Raw genomic sequence first — 26,856 nt, 5'->3', positions numbered from 1 at the left:
GCTTGTAGCAGAGCACGAACCATGTAAGCTATTTCCCCAAATGAACTGCTGATTCATAAAGCTCCTTTTAACAAGAGCAAAAGCCTTTAACTGCTACGTACTCTCTCTACTCTCTCTCCTGAGGATGGGAGCAGAGGCAGGCACCTGCAAGGCCTAGCTATTAACATTTAAGAGGCCCAACCACCTCTGCCTTAGGCCAACTATAGCCAAGCATAAACACATATACCCTAAATTTAATGGCTCTGGAGAAAAGCTTTAGTGTTTTAATACTGTCCTGTAATAATACTCTCAACTTTTTATTAGAACCTGGTGGCTGAGTAAAGTCGACTGCACTTGTGTTAGGGCTTGGGAGCCTGAGTGAGACATGCATGAAATGAAACAGGGTGTCCAGCTGTTGTGTGTTCAGAGACTTATCAGACACAAACAATCATTCATCATGAAGAACATTTTCAATACTGTCATAATATAAAACAAATATTTTAATTTTTCAAGTGTTTTCTTTTTAAAAAAAAAATTTTATACTTAAGTCAGCCTTGAAAATAAGCACAAAATCTACCTGTTTACATTTTTTAACTCAAAACACTCAAGCACCCATTCTGTGCATAGCACTATTCTAGGTGCAAGAAAAGGGAGTCTTAACTATAAAAACAGGATTTCACTTTCTGGAATTCTGTTATCTCCTTTCCAAAGAGTAAAAATAAATAAAATTACCATTGTTTACTGTTGACCTGCCCCCAAGCCCACTCCTGGCTCTCAGAAATGCTAGGTTCTGCCAAATTTAAGATGTTTCAATGAACTCAGTTCCTACTTCCCCCAAAATAAGAAAGCAGAACCCTTTTCCATTAAACAAATAAAAAAAGAAACAATTTTCCATGAAAGGCCAGTTTCTATTTCCAGTAAGTATTTTTCTTTTTTCCTCTCTAGATTTTCTTTAAGTTTTCTTCCTCCAACATTAGCTTTTCCTGTACAAGGCAAACCAACATTTTTTTCTGTTTTTTTTTTTTCCCCCCTAAGAAAAAGTACTGCATCTTGAAGACAAACCATTCCCAAGACTGGTGATATTAAAACAAACAAACAAAAAACTTTAAAGGTGAATCACCTACATTGATGAAGTAGAAAAAAAAAAAAAGCAGTTGGCACTAAGATAGCTATTCCAAATATCCATGTTTAAACAATTTAAAAAACTGTTTATTTATTTTGTAACAATGTACCCTAGTCCAAAGTTAACTATGTTTAAAAAAATTTTGGCCAAAAAATTTACACAAACATTTTCAGTTCAATCTAATAAAAGTGATATCTAGAAAATATTCCATATCATTAAGTCTGTCTTATATAGTTCAAATTCTAAAGCATTCCTAAGGCATGGTGTTCTGGAAGACAAATGTGCTTCTGTGGCGCTGCGTGACGTATGTGGCATCCAAGATTGGCTCCAAGCAGGCCCGGCAGGCACGTTCCTCCTGATGCTGTGAGACTGTGAGAGCAGAGTCAGACGTAGGCCCCCAGGGCTGCATGGAACTCTGTGAGACACTGGACTAGCTGCTGGAACTTGGGCCTCTCCTCCGGATCTAAGGCCCAGCAACAAGCCATCACAGCAAATCTGCAGTGACAAAACCAGAAAATTTGCCTATTGACGATATACTGGGTTGGCCAAAAAGTTTGGGTTTTTCCACAAGGTGTTACTCTTAACCTTTTGATCAATATGATACCAGCTACATTTTCAGTCTAAATGTAGGTGTGGAGAGGAAGACATATTAAAAATCAATCTCTTCGCAGAGCAAAAATGAGTTATGTGGACATTACATGTGGATTTCAATTCTGAAACATGTCAAAATATACCACCAAGTAGAGATTTTATGTAACTATTTAAAACACAGTCAAAATAATAATCTGCTTTATCCTGCACAGTTGATTCTTGAAGAACACAGCGGGGAGGGGAGCTGACCCTCTGCACAAGTCAAAAATTTGCATATAACTTATAGTTAGCCATTCATATCCCCAGTTCCTCCACATCCATATACTCAACCAGCCATAGGCTGTATGATACTGCAACATTTATCACTGAAAAAAAAATCTACATGGAAGTGGACCTGCAGAGCTCAAACCCACAATGTTCAAGGGTCAACTGTATGTAAGTTGTGAGAGAAAAAACTTGGAGGAAGGGGAAGCTGTAACTAAGCTGTAAGAATCCTGGATCTATAGCAAAATCTGTACAAAGCTGCCCCCTCATCACAGTATAAAAACCTCAGGGGATTCTGGAACTGAGACTTAATCACACCCCTGAAGAGCCTCCTGCCCACTCTGATCCCATTACATGGGAAGACTAGCTATGTGGTAAAAGCAGGAGACGGGAGATATCTCACTCACTAGACCAGAACATCTTCCTTATACGTATATCAATTCACACCAGCTGGCAAGGCCAGATGGCAAAGGGAAAGGCTCGATATAGAAGCAGAAGAGGGCGTCAGAGGGTAAGATGGCAGGATGGCATCACCAATGCAATGGATGTGAACTTGGGCAAACTTCGGGAGATGGTGAGGGACAAAGAGTTCTGGCATGCTGCAGTCCATGGGGTTGCAAAGAGTTGGTCATGATTGGGCGACTGAATAACAGCATGTTCAGTGTTTTCTCACTATGCAAATGAGTATCTTGGATTAATCACTACAAATATGAGACAAAAATGTCCTAATGTCAAATGCACTCAAGAGTGACTGAGTCTGGCTGACTTTGTGGTTTCTCTGTGTGCATGCTTACTCAGTCGTGTCCGACTCTTTGTGACCCTTTGGACTGGAGCCCATTAGGCTCCTCTGTCTACGGGATTTTTCAGGCAAGAATACTGGAGTGGGTTATCATTTCCTCCTCTTCTTCACCAAAGGATTGAACCCACATCTCCTGCATTGCAGATGGATTCTTTACCACTGAGCCATCAGGGAAGCTTACAGCTTCTCTACAGGAGTATAATTCAAGTCCAAAGAGGCATGAGTCTCAAAAGAGTAGTCTCTGTATTAGTATGGACACCTGTTCTTATTTCTTTTATCCCAATCACTGTAAATGGAATCAAATCCATGTCTTCAAGCTCAGAAAGAAACTTACAGTTCATCAGGACAGTTGATTGGCTGGGCTATTCGGTAACCGTCTTTCAAGTATGCGGCCATCTCAAATGGGTCGATGTCCACGTAGGGTGTCTGGCCCAGAGTCATAAGCTCCCACAGTGTCACTCCAAAGGCCCACTGAGAAGAAGAGTAGTAACACCATGAGGGGATATTTAACACAGTGGTCAGAATGCTGCTACTTGCGGCCAGGTACGGATAAAAAATACCAATCAACTCTTGACATATCCAGTTAGGTTCTCTTGTTGAACAGAAAAGAACAGTTCAATAAATGGAATCTTTAATATGAATATTATTAGTGTATATTCTTAGAGCCACTGGAAAGAATTATTGTTGATTACAAGCCCCACCACTCAAAATCGTTAATTATTTCTAAAATTTTCCTAACATTTAAACGTGTTACTATAAATACCATGGCTAGCCTGCATAGCTGAGAAGTGGAAAATGTAAATCATGTAAAATACAATGTCATGGATTTCACTACATTCAAATAATTTAAATTACCAGAAATTCAGGAAATTTCGGTATCTGGAAAGAATATCTTTCAACCTTGCTTGAGTAGAAGACCAGATAGTGGCAGGAGCAGAAATCATAAGCAGTGGCAACAGTGCTTAGTCATGGTCCATCCAGGCTCCTCAGTTCAGCTGCGGCTTCTGGGGAGTACGGCAGGAATATGGGGAGTGGCTGGCAGGAATACGTCTACATGCAGCTGCTGCCACGAGGCAGGGAAGGACCCAGACTGGGATACCCACTCATCTGCTACCACGCACGAGCCCTGAGGTCAGGGGAGCTGAAGGCACACAAGGAGGAAGATATCTGTGTACCATGCTGTCATGTTTTGAATCCCTTCAAGTTCTAGACCTTTTTTTTTTTTTTCCATTTTTTCTCATTTTTTTCATTTTTCCTTCACAACAAACCTATAAGCATCATTGGTAGCCTGGTATTACAGATGAGGAAACAGGCTCAAAGAAATAACTTGCCACAAAATACACTTTTTATAAGTGATGGGGGGGAAAAAAGGAAAGGAAAAAAGAGGAGAGGAAAACACAAGAACTGGTCTGTTTAAAACATTTAAGCACAATGCATTAAATTTTAAGCTATTTTTTAATAATAATAAAATCTAGAAATATTATCTAAAGTATACAGATTTTTAGAAGATGTATTAGTGAACAATAGCTTTATTTCTTATTATAATCTAGACAAGAAAACAGTAGAATGTTATCTTTTGGATACAGATTTTTTAAAAGATGTATTAGTGAACAATAGCTTTATTTCTTATTATAATCTAGACAAGAAAACAGTAGAATGTTATCTTTTGGAGTATTTTTTAAATTGTCAAAGAATTCTATACTAAGCAAAAATATACTTGAAACATGAAGACAAAATACAGGTTTTCAAACAAAAGCTGAGAGAACATGTCACTGGCAGACCTACCCTGAGACACATGGGAATAGTTCCTCATGTGGAAAGAAAAAACACCGATGGGAATTTGGGTCTAGTCAAAGCATGAAGAATGCGGAAAACTAGGTATTTTTTCCTCATTTAAAAAATTCCTTAATAGACTGTTTAAAGCAAAATCCCATGTACTATGGTGTTTATAATATAAATAGAAGTATTAGGTTGGTGCAAAAGTAACTGCGGTTTTTGCATTGTTGAAATTTACCATTTGATACTGGAATACAATTAAATAAATGTGGTTATATTATATATCATTTTAATGTACATTTGTTTTTTTGCTAATGACTTATTACTTGCTGTTTTATATTTATTTTAGACTAGGGAAATGATGTTAGATAAAAAGCAAATTCGAGTAGTTTTCTTATTCAAGTTCAAAATGGGTTGTAAAGCGGTAGAGATAACTCGCAACATCAACAACACAACTGGCCTGGGAACTGCTAACAAATGTGCAGTGCAGTAGTGGTTCAAGAAGTTTTGCAAAGGAGACGAGAAGCTTGAAAATGAGAAGCGTAGTAGCCGGTCATCATCAGTTGACAACTACCTGAGAAGCTGCTGAAGAACTCAACATGGACCATTCTACAGTCATTTGGTATTTGAAGTAAATTGGAAAGGTGGAAAACTTGGTAAATAGGTACCTCATGCTACTGCTAAGTCATTTCAGTCATGTCTGACTGTGCGACCCCACTGACGGCAGCCCACCAGGCCCTCTGTCTTTGGGATTCTCCAGGCAAGAACACTGGAGTGGGTTGCCATTTCCTTCTCCAACGCGTGAAAGTGAAAAGTGAAAGTGAAGTCGCTCAGTCGTGTCCGACCCTCAGCGACCCCACAGACTGCAGCCTTCCAGGCTCCTCCGTCCACAGGATTTTCCAGGCAAGAGTGGGGTGCCATTGCTTTCTCCAGCAATGGAGTGGGGTGCCATTGCCTTCTCCGAGGTACCTCATGAGCTGACCAAAAATCAAAATAATTGTCATTTTGAAATGTCATCTTGTCTTCCTCTACGCAACAATGAACCATTTCTCAATTAGATTGTGACATGCAATATAAAGTGGATTTTATACAAGAACTAGCGACGATCAACTCAGTGGTTGGACTAAGAAGCTCCAAAGCACTTCTCAAAGCTAAACTTGCACCAAAAGGTCACAGACATTGTTTGGTGGTCTGCTGCCCATTTGATCCACTACAGCTTTCTGAATCCCAGCAAAACCATCACATCTGAGAAGCATGCTCAGCAAATCAATGAGATGCACAAAAAAACTGCAATGCCTGCTGTTAGCATTGGTCAACACAAAGGGCCCAATTCTCCATGACAATGCCAGACCTCACGTCACATAATTAATGCTTCAAAAGTTGAACGAATTGGGCTACAAAGTTTTGCCTCATCTGCCATATTCACCTGACCTCTCACCAACCGACTACCACTTCTTCAAGCATCTCTACAACTTTTTGCAGGGAAAATGCTTCCATAACCAGCAGAAGGCAGAAAATGCTTTCCTGAGAGTTTGTTGAATCCCAAAGAATGGATTTTTACGTTACAGGAATAAACAAACTTATTTCTCACTAGCAAAAATGTGTTGATTGTAATGCTTCCTATTTTGATTAATAAAGATGTGTTTGAGTCTAGTTATAATGATTTAAAATTCATGGTCTGAAACCACAATTATGTTTGCATCAACCTAATAAAATGTATGTCCAGAACAGCATAAAGGATGGGTAGGGATGAGTGAAAACAATGTATTGTAAGCTGCTTAGATTACATATGAAGTGGCATAATATTTGAAAGCAGTATGTGTACCTTTGTAAATCCTAGAACAGGTTTCTTAACCTCAGCACTACTGACGTTACAGAGTGACTGAATTTCTACCGCAAGAGGCTGCCTTGTGCATGGCAGGATGTTTCGTTCAGCAGCATCCCTGGCCTTCAGCCACTAGATGCCCCAAGCAGTGATAACTGAAAATGCCTCCAGATACTGCCAAATGCCCAAACCCCCAGGACAGAGGGTACAAAATTACCCCCAACTGAGGAAACCCTAAGCTAGACTGATCAAAGAAGATAAAAAGACAGACCCAAAATGAGGAATAAAAGAGGAAACATCATTACAGACCCCATAGACGTCCAAAAATATTACAAGTAGCTCAACTTTATGCCAATAAATCCAACAATTTAGATGAAATGAACAAACTCCTTGATATACGCAAATGACCAAAACAGACACCAAAAAAGAAAATATATATAGCTCAGTAATGTTTTTTAGAGAAACTGAATTCACAATTTAAAATGTTTCCACAAAGAAAACTCTATATCCAAGCAATTTCACTGGGTGAGTTCTATTAAGCTTGAAAGAAAAGAATAATACAAGCCTATTATTTGTTTGCTAGGGATGCCATAAAAAGCACCACAAACCAGGTGACTTGAACAATGGTATTTATCTCACAGCTCTGGAGGCGAGAAGTCCAAAATCAGGGTGTCAGCAGGGCTCTTCTCCCTCTGAAGCCTGTAGGGGTGAATCCTTCCTTGCCTCTTCCTCGCATCTGGTGGTCTGCCAGCAACCCTAAGTGTTCCTCAGTTTGCAGCTGTAGTACTTCAATTTCTACCTCTATTTCACATATCATTCTCCCCTTGCAGGCCAGTGTCTCTTCTTATAATGACATCAGTCATACTAGATTAAGGTTTACCTTAATTATGACTTCTTTTCAACATTATATCTCTAACAATTCCAAAAAGTCACATTTTGAGGTAAAGGGGTTAAGAGCTTCAATGCATGCTTTGGGGGAACACAACCGAAACCACAGCACCATCATACACAAACTCTTTCAGAAAACAGGGGAGGATGAAACACTTCTCAATTCTTTTTTAGACCAGAGTTATCCTAAATAACCAAACCAAAGAGTTAAACCTTTTTGGACTTAATATCTTTTTCATTAATTGTTACCACTAGGTAGAGCAATGGCCATCCTTGAGGTCTATGCTTTGGGAGGACGGAAGAAAACAGGATCAGATGCAGATGGGTCTGTATTTTTAAAATCTCCACAGAGACAGAGTCTACTGAAATTTCCACAAACTTACCAGTTTAAAAGTAATACTCTATTCTGCTTAAAAATGGAAAAATGATTTCAAATTAATAAAGTTAAAAGAAAGTGCCTGCTTATACACAGGTATCTGTCTACCTTTAAACTTTATATAGCAAATAGATGGGGAATCAGAAGAAACAATGGCTGACTTTCTTTTTCTGGGCTCCAAAATCCCTGCAGATGGTGACTGCAGCTATGAAATTAAAAAACACTTACTTCTTGGAAGGAAAGTTATGACCAACCTGGACAGCATATTCAAAAGCAGAGACATTACTTTGCCAACAAAGGACCATCTATTGTCAAGGCTATGGTTTTTCCAGTGGTCATGTATGTGCAAGTTGGATTATAAAGAAAGCTGAGTGTCAAAGAATTGATGCTTTTGAATTGTGGTGTTGGAGAAGACTCTTGAGAGTCCCTTGGACTGCAAGGAGATCCAACTAGTCCACCTTAAAGGAGATCAGTCCTGGGTGTTCATTGGAAGGACTGATGTTGAAGCTGAAACTCCAATACTTTGGCCACCTGATGCAAAGAGCTGACTCATCTGAAAAGACCCTGATGCTGGGAAAGATTGAGGGCAGGAGGAGAAGGGGAAGACAGAGGATGAGATGGCTGGATGGCATCACCAACTCGATGGACATGGATTTGAGTAGACTGTGGGAGTTGGTGATGGACAGGGAGGCCTGTGTGCTGCAGTTCATGGTGTCAAAAAGTTGGACATGACTGAGTGACTGAACTGAACTGAAACTTTATATAAACTCTTAATAATGACAGTAATTAGTCAATGCAATGATTAATTTTTAAAGTGGTGTCTTATTTCCACAGGGAAAGTAGTTCACCTACACAGATGGAGCAGAGCCTTTACAAGATGAGACGGATCTGTTATTTACTCATTGGGGCAGCAGCTGTGGGGAACGAATAATCAATCCAAACAATCTTGGAGGAAGAAACAATGAGAATTGGTAAGAACTGGATGCTGCCACTTAAGTAACCCCATCCACTGACAAAAGAAGTTCTAACAACTTCTGACTGTAAGACAGTACTGCTGGTGGTATTTGTGACCTGGAGTGTACACAGGTATCATAACAGTATAACATATATAAGCTGACTTTTAAAAAGTACATCGTTCACATTGTTTTGTCCACATTATCACTAAGCACCATCTACGGTTCCTGTATTACAAATTGCAACACTAATAAACACCAAAAAAGAACAATAAAGCCAAATGGAAAGTTGCAGTTTCATTTCCTTAGAAGCTAACAACAACACAAAAAGTGATTAATTACATGTTGGCTCAGCAACCCTCTTTAAAAAAAAAAAATCAAGACCAAATAGCACAAGGACGATTTGTGGAAAACTTGTTCTCTAAAGTCTTCTGATAACTGAACTATTTTAAATTTAGACAGACATTCTATAATTTCCACTTGTTTGATGTTGCTGGAAAGGGGTCAGTAAGAAGGTCAGGCTGTTTTTCCCAGAGTTTTATGTAAAATGTATTGCTATGTCCATTTAATTAACATGTAGAGACTAACAATGTTCTTCTATTTCTCTTAATCCTCTTCTCCAACTTGTATTCTTTTATAGTTTAATACACAAAAGATATGAAATACCTTTTTTCACTAACAACATGTGATGTTCACTAACACACTGATGTGACTTGTCAACAGGTATATAAATAAAATTCTTTTTTACTCTTTGATAGAATGTTCACTAATGTTGGGACTATTCAGAGATTTTCATTTTGTTACTTCAGGTATTTATAATGCAAGGCTAATCTCAATATATTATATATGGTAAGAAAAAAATTTTGTCCAATTCTGAATGATCTCATCTGACCACAGTAGTGCATCATCAAGTGTTCTATGGCTTAAAAATCTGTTAACACTGGAAACTTAACATCCTTTTTTCATATATGGAAATAGGTTCAGATGACCAAAGTAGAATTAATTTAATCTGGGACAAGCGATTTCCAAGCTTGAGTAATAAGAAGAGTCACCTGGAGTGTTTGTTAAAAATACAGATTCCCCAGCCCCATCTTAATAGTTTGGAGGCCTGGAAGTCAATATTTTTAACAGATATTTAGACCCATCTATCTTTAGACCTAGCTGGGTCTAAAGATCCTGCAAATCTAGGAAGTAGTCTTAGATGAGTTAGCAGTGATGGTCAGACAACAAAGACAGATGACAGCTTTTATTTTTACTGTAATATGGCCAACATATAATAAACTGATTTGCTATATTCCCACACATGTATATACCTCTGAAACAAGTCCCATAATCAAGACAATAAACAAATCCATCACTTCCAAAAGATTCTTACAGCTCTAATCCTTTTCCCCTAGTCCTCTCCACCACCACCCCTACTATTTCCAAATAACCAATAATCTGCTTTCTGTCATTAACAATAGTTTGCATTTTCTATTGCGTGCATGCTAAGTCGCTTTAGTAGTGTCCAACTCTTTGCAACTCTATGGACTGTAGCCTGCCAGGCTCCTCTGTCCATGGGATTCTTCAGGCAAGAATACGGGAGTCGGTTGGCATGCCCTCCTCCTCCAGGTGATCTTCTTGACCCAAGGACTATAGAATTTTACATAAATGGAATTATTCAAACTGTACATCTTTCCTAGCTTCTTTCACTCCGAATAACAATTCTGAGATTCATTCATGATGTAGCATATATCAACTTTTCATTGTTGAATAGGATATGAATAAAGCAGTTTTTACCTGTTGATAGACATTTGGATTATTTCCTGGTTTAGCTACAAAAACAAGCTGCTATGGACATCTATGTACAAGTATTGGTAAGGAAAACACCTGCTTTCATTTACCTAGAAGCAAAATTACTAGATTTTGTGGTATGTATATGTTTAACTTTTTAAGTAACTGCCAAACTGCCTTCCAAAGTGAATGAATGGACCATATTACATTCCCATCAGCAGTGTGAGAGAGCTACCATTTTTCCATATCCTTGCAAACACTTTGGTCTTCAATTCTAGCCACAGTAACGGGTGTGTAATAGTATTTCATTGTGGTTTTAGTTTGCATTTTCCTAATGACTAATGATGTTAATCATATTTTCATATGCTTATTTGTCATCTATGTATCTTCCCTGGTGAAGTATCTGTTTAGATATTTTGCCCATTTTTTTTTAACATTGGGTTGCCTTTTTTTCCTTTTATATTTACTTATTTGGCCCTCCACCCAGCATGTGGGATCTTAGTTCCCCAATCAGGGATTGAACCCAAAACCCCTGCATTGGAAACACGGAATCCTAACCACTTGACTGCCAGGGAAGTCCCTTGGGTTGCTTTTTATTATAAGTTTCCCTTGCTAACTGAAAGTAGAGGATTCCTATGAAACAGTTTATAAACTGAAATGGTATAAAGTGAGGCAGTAATTACTTTAGGACCAGTTTACTAACACACACACAATATATATCAAGATAAATCACAAATGTTCACAAACACAGTTAAAAGCTATGGTGGCTTGATGCTGATATACTAAGTGTAGTACCTGGGTTTGAGAAGGCAATGGCACCCCACTCCAGCACTCTTGCCTGGAAATTCCCATGGACGGAGGAGCCTGGTGGGCTGCAGTCCATGGGGTTGCGAAGAGTCGGACACAACTGAGCGACTTCCCTTTCATTTTTCACTTTCATGCATTGGAGAAGGAAATGGCAACCCACTCCAGTGCTCTTGTCTGGAGAATCCCAGGGACAGGGGAGTCTGGTGGGCTGCCGTCTATGGGGTCGAAAAGAGTTGGACACGACTGAAGCAACTTAGCAGCAGCAGTGCCTGGGTAAGGAGCTTGACAAGGCTACTCTTGGTTAGGGTAGTTAGGGTGAGAGATGCCTCTATAATCGCCACTGCAAAACAAACACTTGACAGCTATTTTGCTTTTTACCTTTTTTTATAAAACCAAAATCCTCTTTGGATTTCTCTTGGTTTGTGAAAATCATTATATTAACATAGGTCTTTTGTAAAAAAAAGCAAAGTCACATAAAGTGAACTTCTGAAAGTGGGGAATGAAGTGAAGTCACAAAGTCGTGACCCAGGTATCGAACCCGGGTTTCCTGCATTGGAGGCAGACACTTTAACCTCTGAGCTTGTACTGAATTTCTAGAGTTCTTTATATATTCTGCAAATTTGTCCTTTATCATAGATATACAATTTGCAAACATATTCTAAGTGTGACTTGTCTTCTCATTCTCTCAACACAATTTCAAAGAGAATAAGTTTCAAATTTTGATAAAGTCTAATTTGTTCTTTTACAGATCTTTACTTGGTGTCTTATCTAAGAAATCTTTGCTTAATGCAAAGCCCCAAAGATTTTCTTCTACTGTTCTCTTCTAGGAGTTTTATAGTTTTAGGTCATGCACTCAGATCTGTGATTTACTTTGGGGTAACTTTCGTGCATGGAACAAGTTATGAATTGACGTTCATTTTTCTTTTCCTGGTAGCTGGATATCCAGTTGCTCTAGGACTATTTACTTAAAAGATAATCCTTTCTTCGCTGACTTGCCTTAGCACTTCTGTTGCAAATTAACTGTCCATACATGTGTAGGTCAAGTTTTAGACACTCTATTCTACTCCACTGAACTATTTATCTTAGTGCCAATACCACAACTGTTCTAATTACGGTAATTTGAAATCAAACCCATAATGTCCTTTTTTCAAAGTGTTTTGTGAAGTGAAAAGTTATCTTTTCATATTAATCTTATCAACTTCTACAGAAAACATTTAAAGTCTGCAAATATCTTCTTTGAAAATGTGTTGAATCTATAGATCAACTTGGAGAACATCTCAATATTGAGTTTTCTGGCCCAAAAACAAGGCACAGCACTCCATTTATGTAGGGTGTTAATTTCTCTCAACAATGTTTCCTAGTGTTCATCATAAAAATCTTTCCCAATTTTTGTCATATTTCTAAGAATTTCATACATTATGCTATTTCTTTCAAAAAACTCTAATATCTGATTTTTATTAGTATATAGAAATACAACTGATTTTTGAACATTGATCTTATATTTTTCTGAACTCGTTTTTCTAAATTTTTCTAAACTCATTTACTCGATGTTCTTCATAAAGTTGTCCACAAATAAAGTTACTTTTTCTATCCACTCTTTTCTTGCCTTTCGTTTCCTTTTCTTGCCTCAGTACACCGGCTAGAACCTTGAGAACGATACTGATGAGAGTAGGTGTCCTTGTCTTGTTACTGGTATTAGGTAAAACGAATTCAGCCTTTAAGCATTAAGTACAGTAATAGATATAGTGTTTTGTTTTGTGTAGATGCCCTTTACCAAACTGAGGAATTTTTGTGTCTATTCCTAGACTGCTAGAAATTTTTATTAGAAATGAATTTTGGATTTTTTTTCTAATACTTTTTCTGCATCTACTGAGATGATCATGTGGTTTTTCTTTTTTAGTATGTTAATATGGTATATTGCACTGCTTGATTTTTCAAACGATAAAAAGGCTTGTATTCTTGGGATAAAGTTAATGTGGTCATAATATTATTTTAAAATATATTTATGCAGTCTAAACTTTCAATTTTTACATTTGTGACCATGATAATGATATGTAGTCTTCTTCGGTGATGTTTCAAGAATGAGAATGAGTTGTTAGTGAGAATGAGTTATTAGTGTTAGTCGCACAGTTGTGTCCGACTCTTTGTGACCTCATGGACTATACAATCCATGGAATTCTCCAGGCCAGAATACTGGAGTGGGTAGCCTTTCCCTTCTCCAGGGGATGCTCCCAACCCAGGGATCGAACCCAGGTCTCCCACAATGCAGGCGGATTCTTTACCAGCTGAGTGACAAGGGAAGCCCCAGCACGAATTAACAGAAAGTATTCTCTCAACTTTCTGAAGGAAATTGTATAGAATTTGTATTATTTCTTCCTTATATGCTTCAAGGCATTCACCAGTGCCCCAGTTTAATACAGACCTAAAGTTTTCTTTTGGGGCAGGCTTTTAACTAAAAATTAAATTTTGGAGAAATTCCCTGGCAATCTAGTGGGTAGGACTCTTGAGCTTTCACTGTTGAGGGCCTAGGTTCAAGACAGTGCAAGCCACACGGTGTGGCAAAAAAAAAAAAAAAAATCAACTTTTAAATAGATATGGGGTATTCAGATTATCATCTTTTAATAGCTCTGCTGGAATTCCAACACCTCCACTGGCAGTGGGGGAATTTTGTCATAATTATTTTCCTTTAGCAGGTATTCCATGTTTACAGAATTGAAGTTGATAACATGTGTTTGTGCACACACATGGGCATGTGCCTTTGGGGCATTTAAGATCACTCACACCCAACAGTGTTAGCCTTATCCTTGGAGAGCTGCACAGTTGACTATATAAAAGGATCTCAGAGGGCCTCACACTGTCCTCTTCTACCCTCTATTTCCATGCTGAATCTTCATATTTCTCTTTGTCTCACTCCCACAGACTTCCCTTTGGAGATCCCATCTGCTCCCTCGACTACAGTTGTTATTTATGAGTAAATGATTTATTCATTGACCTTTGTGGCCTAAGGTGTCCCTCTTAACTATTAGATACATTGCATAGATATCTACTGTGCTTTTGTACCCAGGGCCCATGTTTCTGAGAATGCCAGCATAATCTTTTCACTGTGAAGATGCAACACAATTGAGGACAACAAGTAGACTGTCTGGTTTTGGGGGAAAACATGACTGATTTGCTATGGGGCATGTTGAGTTCAAGATACTGATGGGTGGAGTGTAGGTCTGGACTTATAGAAAGACACAGAAGCAGGATATTATAAATTGGACATCAGCTTCATGAGAGTGGTGACTGGATAAACAGAGAGCTTATGGTTCTCAGAGGTATAAAGAAGCAAATAGAAAGAGAAGAAAGCCAAGAGAAGAACATAGGGAATGCAGACTTTTAGTTTGAGAAAGGAAAGATGAATAGTGAAATAAAGCAGAAAAGTAAGAAGAGAATCCAGAGAATGCTGTGTCTCAGAAACCAAGGAAGGAAATAATTTCAAGGAGACTCTAGTCTCTAAACATACCTGCAATGGTCAGAAAGGATGAAGAAATCATTGGGGGCTTTTAAACAAGCAGGTTTAGTAAATCAGTAAAGACAGACACGATTGTCATGGCCCTGTGGGAGATGAGAAAGTGGTGACAATAAGTAGATTACACTTTGAAGAAGTTCAGTTATGAGGAGTGAAAGGATTGTACCTTAATGGGCTGGTAAGAGCAAGAGAGGTTTTACTGTGTTTTCTTTTATTGAGTTTGTTTGGGTTTTAGGCAAGGAAGCAATAGGGACAAAGAAACTGGACATATGATTACTGGAAGAGAGGTCCAAGCAATGACAGGTGAATGGGCCCAGAAGTCCAGGTAAAGGTACACTTTGGCATAGAAGGAGGTATACCTCATCTGAGATGGAATTAGAGCAACAGATAGGAGGGAGAAGATACGGAAAATTCTTAAAGAAGGACCTCTCACTGACCTGTGGGACAACTTTAGGTTGCTGAATATATTTGTAAGTGGGGTCCTCAAAAACATGCAGTGGAGACATGGGACAGGGGACAGTGGACAGAAAAAATGATGAAGAAATAGCTACTGAAATGTTTCCAAATTTGATTAAAATTATAAAGCAACAGTTCTAAGAGCTCAACAAACCTCAAACACTATAAGCATGAAGAAATTTACCGAATATAATCAAACTGTTCAAAACTACTGATAAACAGAAAATCTTAAAAGCTGCCAGAAAAAAGAATGTTAATATACAGAGGAACCAGGATACTTTCTCACTGGAAGCCACTCAAGGGGGAAGACAGTGAAGCAACATCTTTAAACATCTTCAACATCTACTGCATGAAAAATACCCAGCTAAAATATCTTTCAAAATATGAAGGAGAAATAAAGCCTTTTCCAGAAATAAAAAAGCTGAAAGAATTTATCACAAGCAGATACACACTATAAGAAATGGTAAGGGAAGTCCAATAGGAACCAATAATGTCAAATGGAAATATGGCTCTAACAGAGGAACAAAGAGTACCAGACATGGTAACTGCATGGGTAAATATGTACAACTTTTTTTTTTTCATTGCTTAAATCGTTTAAAAAGATCACTGAACATATTCCCATGCTCTTTTTGCAGTAATTGATATAACAGAAAATCAGTTAAGGATATAGATTTGAAAGACAGTATCAACTATCTTTAACTAACAATTATAGAACATTCCATCCAACAACAACAGAAGGTGTATTTTCGGGTCCACATGGAATATTTACTACTAAGGTGGACCATATTCTTGACCATGATCAAGTCAATAAATTTAAAGGACTTAATTCATGCAAAGCAGGGTTTTGTGAACACAATGGAATTAAATTTAGAAATCAAAAACAGAAATCTAGAAAATCCTCAACTATTTAGAAACTAAATAATACATGTCATCCAAATAGCTCATGTGAAAGAAGTAATCAAAAGGAAAATTACAGAGTACTTACTATAACTGAATGAAAATAAAAACACATTTCAAAATTTGTGGGATGCTGCATGTATACTATTAAACATCAATATTAGCAAAGAAGAAAAGTCTTAAATTAGTGACTTTCACTTTCACCTTAAGAAACTAGAACAAGAACAAATTAAACCCCAAGTAAGTAGGTGAAAGTAAATAATGAAGATTAGATGGAAGTCAATGAAACAGGAAACAGAAAAATTAGTGAAAACAATTCTTAACTCTGAGAATATCATTAATGATAAATCTTTTGCCAGATTAAAGGAAATAAATGTTATAAATTAACAATATAATGAATGAGAAAGGTGAATCATTAAGGTGATACTACTACTTACAGGTGTTAAGTAGTAGGAGAATACTATGAACAACTTTTTCTCAGTAAGTTTAGACACTCAGATGAAACAGACAAATTCTTTGGAAGATAAGAATTCTCAAAGCTCAGTCAAGAAGCAGATAATCTGAATGTTGTTCAGTTGCCAAGTCATGCCCGACTCTTCATGACCCCATAGACTGCAGCATGCCAGGCTTCCTTATCCCTCAGCATCTCCTGGAGTTTGCCCAAGTTCATGTCCATTGCACTGGTGATGCCATCCAGCCATCTCATCCACTGTCGCCCTCTTGTCCTTCTGCCTTCAATCTTTCCCAGTATCAGGGTCTTTTCCAGTGAGTCAGCTCTTTGCATCAGGTGGCCAAAGTATTGGAGCTTCAGCTTCAGCATCAGTCCTTCTAATGAATATTCGGGGCTGGTTTCCTTTAGGATTGACTGGTTTGATCTCCTTGCAGTTCAAGGGACTCTCAAGAGTCTTCTCCCGCACCACAGTTTGAAAGCATCAATTCTTCGGTGCTGAGCCTTCTTTATGGTCCAGCTCTCACAACTATATGTGACTACTAGAAAGACCAGAGCCTTGACTATACGGATGTTGTAGGCAAAGTGATGTCTTTGCTTTTTAACACGCTGTCTAGGCTTGTCATAGCTTTCCTGCCAAGAATCAGTCATCATCTAATTTCATGACTGCAGTCACCATATGCAGGAGACCCGGATTTGATCCCTGGGTTGAGAAGATCCCCTGGAGAAGGAAATGGCAACCCACTCCAGTATTCTTGCCTGGAAAATCCCATGGATGGAGGAACCTGGCAGGCTACAGTCCATGGGGTTGCAAAGAGCCAGACACGACTGAACAACTGAACTTCACTTCAGTCACCATATGCAGTGATTTTAAAGCCCAAGAAGAGGAAATCTGTTACTGCTTCTGCCTTTTCCCCCTTCTATTTGCCATCAAGTGATGGGACTGGATGCCATGATCTTAGATTTTTAATACTGAGGTTTAAGCCAGCTCTTTCACTCTCCTCTTTCACTTTCATCAGGAGCCTCTTCAGATCCTCTTTGCTTTCTACCATTAGAATCGGTATATCTGAGGTTGTTGGTATTTCTCCTGGCCAACTTGATTCCAGCTTGTAACTCATCTAGTCTGGCATTTCTCATGATGTGCTCTGCGTACAAGTTAAATAAACAGGGTGACAATAAACAGCCTTGTATTCCTTTCTCAATCCTGAGCCAGTTGTTCCATACAAGGTTCTAACTGTTGCTTCTTGTCCGGTATACAGGTTTCTCAGGAGAAAGGTAAGATGATCTGGTACTCCCATCTCTTTAAGAGTTTTCTACAGTTTGCTATGATCCACACAGTGAAAGGCTTTTAGCATAGCTGATGAAACAAGAGGTAGATGTTATTCAGGAATTCCCTTGCTTTCTCTATGATTCAACCAATGTAGGCAATCTTGACACCTGGTTCCTCTGCCTTATCTAAACCCAACTTGGACATCTGGAAGTTCTCAGTTCACATAACGCTGAAGCCTAGTATGCAGCATTTTGAGCATAACCTTACTGGCATAGGAGATGAGTGAAACTGTCCGGACATTTAAACATTCTTTAGTACTGCCCTTCTTGGGAGCTGGGATGAGGATGGACCTTTTCAGTCCTGTGGCCACTACTGGGTTTTCCAAATTTGGAAAGCCTTCCAAAGGAGGCTTTACAAATAGCTGAAGAAAGGAGAGAATTGAAAGCAAGGGAGAAAGGGTAAGGTATACACAACTAAATGAAGAGTTCCAGAGAATAGCAAGGAGAGACAAGAAGGCCTTCTTCAGTGAACAATACAAAGAAATAGAGGAAAACAACAGATCTCTTCAAGAAAATTGGAAATATCAAAGGAACATTTCATCCAAAGATGGGCACAATAAAGGACAGCAACAGTAAAGACCTAATAGAAGCAGAAGAGATCAAGAAGAGATGGAAAGAATACACAGAAGTACTGTACAAAGAAGATCAATATGCCAGCAGATTTGGAAAACTCAGCAGTGACAACATGGAAATGCTGTTTTCACTACAATCCCAACGAAGGACAATGTCAAAGAATGTTCAAACTTTCACATTATAGGGCTCTTTTCACAGGCTAGCAAGGTAATGCTCAAAATCATTCAAGCCAGGCTTCATCAGTATTTGAACTGAGACGTTCCAGATGTACAAGCTGGATTTAGAAAAGGTAGAGGAACTAGACATCAAATTGCCAACATCTGTCAGATCACAGAAAAAACAAGGGAATTCCAGAAAAATATCTACTTGTGTTTCAGACTACACTAACAACTTTGTGTGGATCACAAAAAACTGTGGAAAATTCTAAACAGATGGGAATACCAGATCACCTTACCTGCCTCCTGAGAAACCTGTATGCAAGTCAAGAAGCAAAGTTAGAACCAGACATGGAACAGACTGGTTCCAAGTTGGGAAAGGAATATGTCAAGGCTATATACTGTCACCCTGCTTATTTAACTTATATGCAGAATACATCATGAGAAATGCCAGGCTAGATGAATCACAAGCTGGAATCAAGACTGCCAGGAGAAATATCAATAACCTCAGATACGATGGGCTTCCCTGGTGGCTCAGATGGTAAAGAGGAAAGAATTCACCTGCGATGTGGGAGACCTGGGTTCCATCCCTGGGTTGGGAAGATCCCCTAGAGAAGGGAATGGCTACCAACTCCAGTATTCTGGCCTGGAGAATTCCATGGACAGAGGAGATAGGCAGGCTACAGTCCATCGGGTCACACACGACTGAGCAACTTTCACCTTCACCTTCAGATATGCAGATGACATCACCCTAATGGCAGAAAACGAGGAGGAACTAAAGAGCATCTGGATAAGGGTGAAAGAGCAGAGTGGAAAAGCTGGCTTAAAATTCAACATTCAAAAAATGAAGATCATGGCCTCTGGTTCCATCATTTCATGGCGAATAGATGGGGAAAAAATAGAAACAGTGACAGACTTTACTTTCTTGGGCTCCAAATCACTGTGGATGGTGACTGCAGCCAAAAAATTAAAAGACGCTTGCTCCTGGGAAGAAAAAGTACAACAAACCTAAACAGCATATTTAAAAACAGAGATATCATTTTGCCAACAAAGGTGCATATAGTCAAAGCTATGGTTTTACTAGTAGTCATGTACAGATGTGAGAGCTGGACCATAAAGAAGGCTGAGTGCCAAAGAATTGATGCTTTCAAACGATGGTGCTGGAGAAGACTCTTGAGAGTCCCCTGGATAGCAACGAGATCAAACCAGTCAATCCTAAAAAGAGGTCAACCCTGAATGTACACTGGAAGGACGGATGCTGAAGCTGAAACTTTAATACTATGGCCACGTGATGCAAAGAGCGGACTCATGGGCAAAGACCTTGATGCTGGGGAAGACTGAAGGCAGAAGGAGAAGGGGCTGACAGAAAATCAGATAACTGTATGGCATCATCGACTCAATGGACACAAGTTTGAGCAAACTCTGGGAGGTAGGGAAGGACAGGGAAGCCTGGCGTGCTGCAATTCACGGGCTTACAAAGAGTGGGACACAACTGGGGGACTGAACAACAACAATAGATAAAACAAGAAGATAAGGGACAGGAAGTTCTGAAAACGACAGGGAAGGAGTCTGGATCTCTCTTTACCAGTTCTTTTAAGAGTTCACTTTGAAGATCAAAATATCATGAAGTAACATTCCTGGAAGTGGAGGCTTGACTTAGCTCAATTTTCATTGACATTAACTACATTTTCACAAACTTCCAAAACTAACACTATGCTGTATTCAAGGTATAGGTTTTATTAATATATACCCCTTTTGGAATATCCAATTTTTGAAGTTATAATATTCTACCAAGTTTAATTTTTCAGACATATTTTTAACCCCTTTCCAACTAACCACAGCTGAAACATGTATCTATAGAATTATGTTACTTTAAAAAAGCTTTACTGGCAGCAGCATGGCAGCCATGGGGGATGAGCGGCTAGATCTCCTATGGGACCAACATGTGCTTCCAGCGCTGTCTGCAGGAGGTAACTGATGGCCACAGTGAGTGTGTGACATAGGCTGGTCCTGCGGAAAGGCACTGTGGAGCCGGGAAACACCCTCAGGGGGGCTGCACAACCACCCACCTGGCACTGTCTCCACTCCCTGCCAGCCTGTGGTCACCCACGCTCCCATGAGCTAAGATGCAAGGGCTGGGGTGAGCAACTGACTATTGCATTTTTTGCACTCTCCATGCTTGAAACTTTGGACTCCTTGCATGTGGTGAACAGGGATGATATAATTGACTGGATTTACCCCCTGCAGGTCTTTCCCACAGAAGACAGATCAAATCTAAATCACCGTGGTTTCTGAGGCTCTTCATATCTGGGTATTCATTCAATCCATCAAAGAATCCTTGAACAGTTTACCCTCACGATAGTGGCCACACAGCAATGACCTACATTGACCTTTCATTCCTAGTTATTCTTGGAGATTGACTTAAGCCAAGTAAATAAAGATGCTTGCTTAGAAGGTTAGAGAACCCTTCAGCTAAAAGATGAAAGTTTTTGTGCATACTAGAAGGCAGTAAAAATGACATGTAATTTGTATACCCAGGCTTCAACAATACATGAACCAAGAACTTCCAGGTGTTCAAGCTGGATTTAGAAAAGGCAGAGGAACCAGAGATCAAATTGCCAACATCTGTTGAATCATAGAAAAAGCAAGAGAGTTCCAAAAAAACATCTACATCTGCTTCACTGACTACACCAAAGCCTTCGACTGTGTGGATCACCACAAACTGTGGAAAATTATTAAAGAGAAGGGAATACCACACCACCTTACTTGCCTCCTGAGAAATCTGTATGCAGGTCAAGAAGCAACAGTTAGAACCAGACATGGAACAACGGACTGGTTCAAAATTGTGAAAGGAGTACATCAAGGCTGAATATTGTCAACCTGTTTATTTAACTTATATGCAGAGTATACCATATGAAGTGCCAGGCTGGATGAAGCAGAAGTTGGAATCAAGACTGCCGGAAGAAATATCAATAACCTCAGATATGCAGATGATGCCACGCTAATGGCAGAAAGTGAAGAGGAACTAAAGAGCCTCTTGATGAAAGTGAAAGAGGAGAGCGAAAAAGCTGGCTTAAAGCTCAACATTCAAAAAACTAAAATCATGGTTTCTGGTCCTATCACTTCATGGCAAATAGATGGGGAAACAATGGAAACAGTGACAGACTTTATTTTCTTGGGCTCCAAAATCACTGCAGATGGTGACTGCAGCCATGAAAATAAAAGACACTTGCTCTTTGGAAAAAAAAGTATGACAAGCCTAGACAGTATATTGAAAAGCAGAGACATTTCTTTGCTGACAAAGGTCTGTATAGTCAAAGGTATGGTTTCTCCAGTAGTTATGTACAGATATGAGAGCTGGACTATAAAGAAAGCTGAGTACGAAAGCATTGATGCTTTTGGACTGTGATGTTGGAGAAGGCTCTTGCAAGTCTCTTGGACTGCAAGGGGATCAAACCAGTCAATTCTAAAAGAAATCACTTAATATTCATTGGAAGAACCGAATCTGAAGCTGAAGCTCCATTACTCTGGCTACCTGATATGAAGATATCTTTTTTTTTTTTTTGAGTGGGAGCAACTCAACTCTAAATTTCCATTCTGAAGGAGATCAGCCCTGGGATTTCTTTGGAAGGAATGATGCTAAAGCTGAAACTCCAGTACTTTGGCCACCTCATGCGAAGAGTTGACTCACTGGAAAAGACTCTGATGCTGGGAGGGATTGGGGGCAGGAGGAGAAGGGGACAACAGAGGATGAGATGGCTGGATGGCATCACTGACTCGATGGACATGAGTCTGAGTGAACTCCGGGAGTTGGTGATGGACAGGGAGGCCTGGCGTGCTGCGATTCATGGGGTCGCAAAGAGTGGGACACCACTGAGCGACTGAACTGAACTTTGAGGTAAACAAAAATTACATCTCATCAACTTAAGACTGACTCACAGGGGGATTTGTCGAGTGACCAGATAATCATTTAGATGCTTTGCATGTACACTTTGGAATCTGTGGCCTGTCACTAATGGAGGAAAGTGGCATTCATAAAGTTCATCCTGGTCTGAATGTAAACACATGGACTTCTGAGCACCTTTGAGATCTCCATCAGAGCTAGAAAACCAAGGGCTGTCTGAACAGTGCTCAGAGAATGTACACATCTCCCCATGACTAACTTTGACTGGGGAACGTGCTCAGAGAATGTACACATCTCCATACGACTAACTTTGATTGGGGAACATGCTCAGAGAAGGCACACATCTCCACATGACTAACTTTGATTGGGAACAGCGCTCAGAGAAGGCACACATCTCCACATGACTAACTTCGAGTGGGAGGGTGGGAAGGATTTGTAGCGTAACTGTAGCTCAAGGCTAAAAGCCATGTATAACCAAGTACAGGGCTTCCCTGGTGGCTCAGTGGTAAGGAATCCACCTGCCATTGCAGGAGATGCACTTTCAGTTCCCAGGTTGGGCAGATCTGTTGGAGAAGGAAACGATAACCCACTCCAGTATTCTTGTCTGGGGAATCCCATGGACAAAGGAGCCTGGTGGGCAAAAGTCCAAAGGGTCGCAGAAGAGTTGGACATGATTTAGCGACTGAGTAACAACATAACCAAGTGTGCTCTTTTTTAAAAAAGTAGAGTCTTACAAGAGAATTCTGTGTTCATGTCACTCTGGAATATCGTCTTGAGCCAGTAACCTCTGTACTAGGTTCAAGAAAATATCCATTCAAGTTTGAACCACAGTGGACTCTGTTGTGGTTCTTAAATGTTTATACTGTATCTCTAAGTTCTGTGAGGCAAATTAACTATATGTACTGTAGGTTATCTTAAAAAAAAATTCTTCAGTACAAAACTATCATATTATAAATGTACACATATCTTCAAAAGAAGTTAACAGTTTAAACAGCATTGATAAACTTCAGGTATTTGGACACTTAGTGATCATTTAAAAAGCCTGGCTGCTTATGGTAGAACACTGATATAATGAACAAAGTATCTGGGATGGTTCTTTGAAAATGGAATATCCCATAATTTTTAAAAAGAAGAATGACTTACTTTGTCTTATTCTTAAGTAAAATGTGCCAATTAAACTTTTGTGGCCTATACAAATGAAACTAACTTCACAGCAAGAATAAACACCTTAACTAATACAATAATTTTCTAAAGGGAGATTTTTGTGCTGTGTGGTTCCTATGTTTTTAGATGTTGCTGGGGTAAATAATAGTTATATTGGATTATAGTTGCAAATCATTAGTTGCTTTTTTTTTCCTTTCTGCAGAGAAAACAGTCTTATCTAGAAGGAAAGACATTTAGTGGTTTTGTTTCTTTTACTGAGATAAATGATACTGTAAATTGTACTTTTATAACTGAGTTATTTTTAGCCATTTGATTTTTTTTTAGTTTGTTGCCCCTTTGTGTTAACTGCTCTAATTTCAAACTGATAGTTCTTTAATTTTTCTAATTAGATAAGTAAACATTTAGGTAAGAAAAAAAAAATAACACTATTCAAGTAAATTTAATGGTATAGCTCTATACACAGTCATTCATATATTTGTATATTCAGGTAAGCTGGAAGGAAATGTAACATTTAGAGGTTAAGGACTGGGGATTTGCTTTGTTTTCTTCATTCTGTGACCTACTTGAATTGTAAGGAAGTTAGTATAACTTACTTTTATTAGTAATCAGTTTATCAATAAATCACATCCATCACTGTTAAAACAAAACAAAAAATAAAATAAAAAAGCTTTACTGGATGCACAGTGGTGGCATGTTGAACAGAGAGAGGCAAAGGACAGAGGCAGGGATCTGATTAATAAATTTATACAAGTGAGCTTTAAAGGGGTCTTTTTAATAACTCTTCAGTGTAAACTATCACCTAAAAAATCTTAATAATCTTATATTTATGCCACAATATTTTATATTATGGCAATATTATTCTACTACAGTTAAAAAAAAGTCCCCAAGTGTACAATGACTGCATATAAAATGCACTGACAAAAAATACACACTGACTGCAGTAAGCATCAGACTGAGTACATGTTGTTAATTCAACTTCAAAAATCAGCAATCTGTGGACACAGAGTGTCACACATGACTGAAAAGAGATCAATTCTACCATAAATCTGTCCTCAGATCTAATATTGGATGCCTACCAAGCCATCACATATATCTGCTATATACAGTACTTTCCTCCATGGTATCAGATGCTTTGACATTGCTCCATAAGAACAATGGGGCCATTTGAAGGGAATATTAAATAGAATGATAAGGATAAGGCAGGAAAGGAAAGAGATGTTCACAAGATCTCTTAAGGAAAATATCTATTCTCAGCTCAGGTCAGTCGCTTAGTCGTGTCTGACTCTTTGTGACTCCATGAGCTGCAGCACGTCAGGCCTCCCTGTCCAACACCTACTCCCAGAGCCTGCCCAAATTCATGTCCATTGAGTCAGTGATGCCATCCAACCATCTCATCCTCTGTCGTCCCCTTCTCCTCCTGCCCTCAATCTTTCCCAGCATCAGGGTCTTTTCAAATGAGTCAGCTCTTCATCAGGTGGCCAAAGTATTGGAGTTTCAGCTTCAATATAAGACCCTACAATAAACACCCAGGACTGATCTACTTTAGGATAGACTAGCTGGATCTCCTTGCAATCCAAGGGACTCTCAAGAGTCTTCTCCAACACCACAGTTCAAAAGCATCAATTCTTCGGCACTCAACTTTCTTCACAGTCCAACTCTCACATCCATATATAACCACTGGAAAAACCATAGCCTTGACTAGATGGACCTTTGTTGGCAAAGTAATGTCTCTGCTTTTGAAATATGCTGTCTAGGTTGGCCATAACTTTCCTTCCAAGGAGTAAGAATCTTTTAATTTCATGGCTGCAATCACCATCTGCAGTGATTTTGGAGCCCAGAAAAATAAAGTCTGACACTGTTTCCGCTATTTCCTCATCTATTTGCCATGATGTGATGGGACCAGATGCCATGATCTTAGTTTTCTGAATGTTAAGCTTTAAGTCAATTTTTTCACTCTCCTCTTTCACTTTCATCAAGAGGCTTTTTAGTTCCTCTTCACTTTCTGCCATAAGGGTGGTATCATCTGCATATCTGAGATTATTGATATTTCTCCTGGCAATCTTGATTCCAGCTTGTGCTTCCTCCAGCCCAGCGTTTCTCATGATGTACTCTGCATAGAAGTTAAATAAGCAGGGTGACAATATACAGCCTTGATGTACTCCTTTTCTATTTGGAACCAGTCTGTTGTTCCATGTCCAGTTCTAACTGTTGCTTCCTGACCTGCATATAGGCTTCTCAAGAGGCAGGTCAGGTGGTCTGGTATTCCCATCTCTTTCAGAATTTTCCACAGTTGATTGTGATCCACACAGTCAAAGGCTTTAGCATAGTCAATAAAGCAGAAATAGATGTTTTTCTGGAACTCTCTTGCTTTTTCCATGATCCAGCAGATGTTGGCAATTTGGTCTCTGGTTCCACTGCCTTTTCTAAAACCAGCTTGAACATCTGGAAGTTCACGGTTCACGTATTGCTGAACCCTGGCTTGGAGAATTTTGAGCATTACTTTACTAGCATGTGAGATGAGTGCAACTGTGCGGTAGTTTGAGCATTCTATTGCATTGCCTTTCTTTGGGACTGGAATGAAAACTGACCTTTTCCAGTCCTGTGACCACTGCCAAGTTTTCCAAACTTGCTGGCATATTGAGTGCAGCACTTTCACAGCATCATCTTTCAGGATTTGAAATAGCTCTACTGGAATTCCATCACCTCCACTAGCTTTGTTTGTAGTGATGCTTCCTAAGGCCCACTTGACTTCACATTCCAAGATGCCTGGCTCTAGGTGAGTGATCACACCATCGTGATTAACTGGGTTGTGAAGATCTTTTTTGTATAGTTCTTCTGTGTATTCTTGCCACCTCTTCTTAATATCTTCTGCTTCTGTTAGGTCCATATCATTTCTGTCCTTTATTGTGCCCATCTTTGCATGAAATGTTCCCCTGGTAGCTCTAATTTTCTTGAAGAGAGATCTAGTCTTTCCCATTCTATTGTTTTCTTCTATTTCTTTATACTGATTGCTGAGACAGGCCTTCTTATCTCTCCTTGCTATTCTTTGGAACTCTGCATTCAAATGGATATATCTTTCCTTTTCTCCTTTGTTTTTCGCTTCTCTTCTTTTCACAGCTATTTGTAAGGCCTCCTCAGACAGCCATTTTGCTTTTTTTGTATTTCTTTTTCCTGGGGATGGTTTTGATTCCTGTCTCCTGTACAATATCATGAACCTCTGTCCATAGTTCATCAGGCACTCCATCTATCAGGTCTAGTTCTTTAA

The 26,856-nt window shown here is 39.1% G+C and overlaps 1 protein-coding gene and 1 pseudogene across 2 annotated transcripts in view; one reads left to right on the top strand and one right to left on the bottom strand.

The window, feature by feature from the left end:
- Positions 1-1,166: 1,166 nt before the first annotated feature.
- Positions 1,167-26,856, bottom strand: part of RYK (receptor like tyrosine kinase) — a 111,754-nt gene continuing 86,064 nt past the window's right edge. For both annotated transcript variants that reach the window (XM_069565361.1, XM_069565358.1), the window contains exons 14-15: positions 3,091-3,227; positions 1,167-1,597 (exon numbers count right to left, since the gene is read on the bottom strand). In XM_069565361.1, the coding sequence (XP_069421462.1) occupies positions 1,486-1,597; positions 3,091-3,227 (249 nt within the window). In that variant the 3' untranslated portion in view covers positions 1,167-1,485. The remainder of the gene's footprint in view (positions 1,598-3,090; positions 3,228-26,856) is intronic.
- LOC138430351 (geranylgeranyl transferase type-1 subunit beta-like) lies at positions 20,430-21,078 on the top strand (annotated as a pseudogene).

Source organism: Ovis canadensis, chromosome 1, assembly GCF_042477335.2.
Source record: "Ovis canadensis isolate MfBH-ARS-UI-01 breed Bighorn chromosome 1, ARS-UI_OviCan_v2, whole genome shotgun sequence".
NCBI classification, from domain to species: domain Eukaryota; kingdom Metazoa; phylum Chordata; class Mammalia; order Artiodactyla; family Bovidae; genus Ovis; species Ovis canadensis.
Note: the sequence above shows the minus strand (reverse complement) of the source record. Positions and strands in the feature narration are given on the sequence as shown.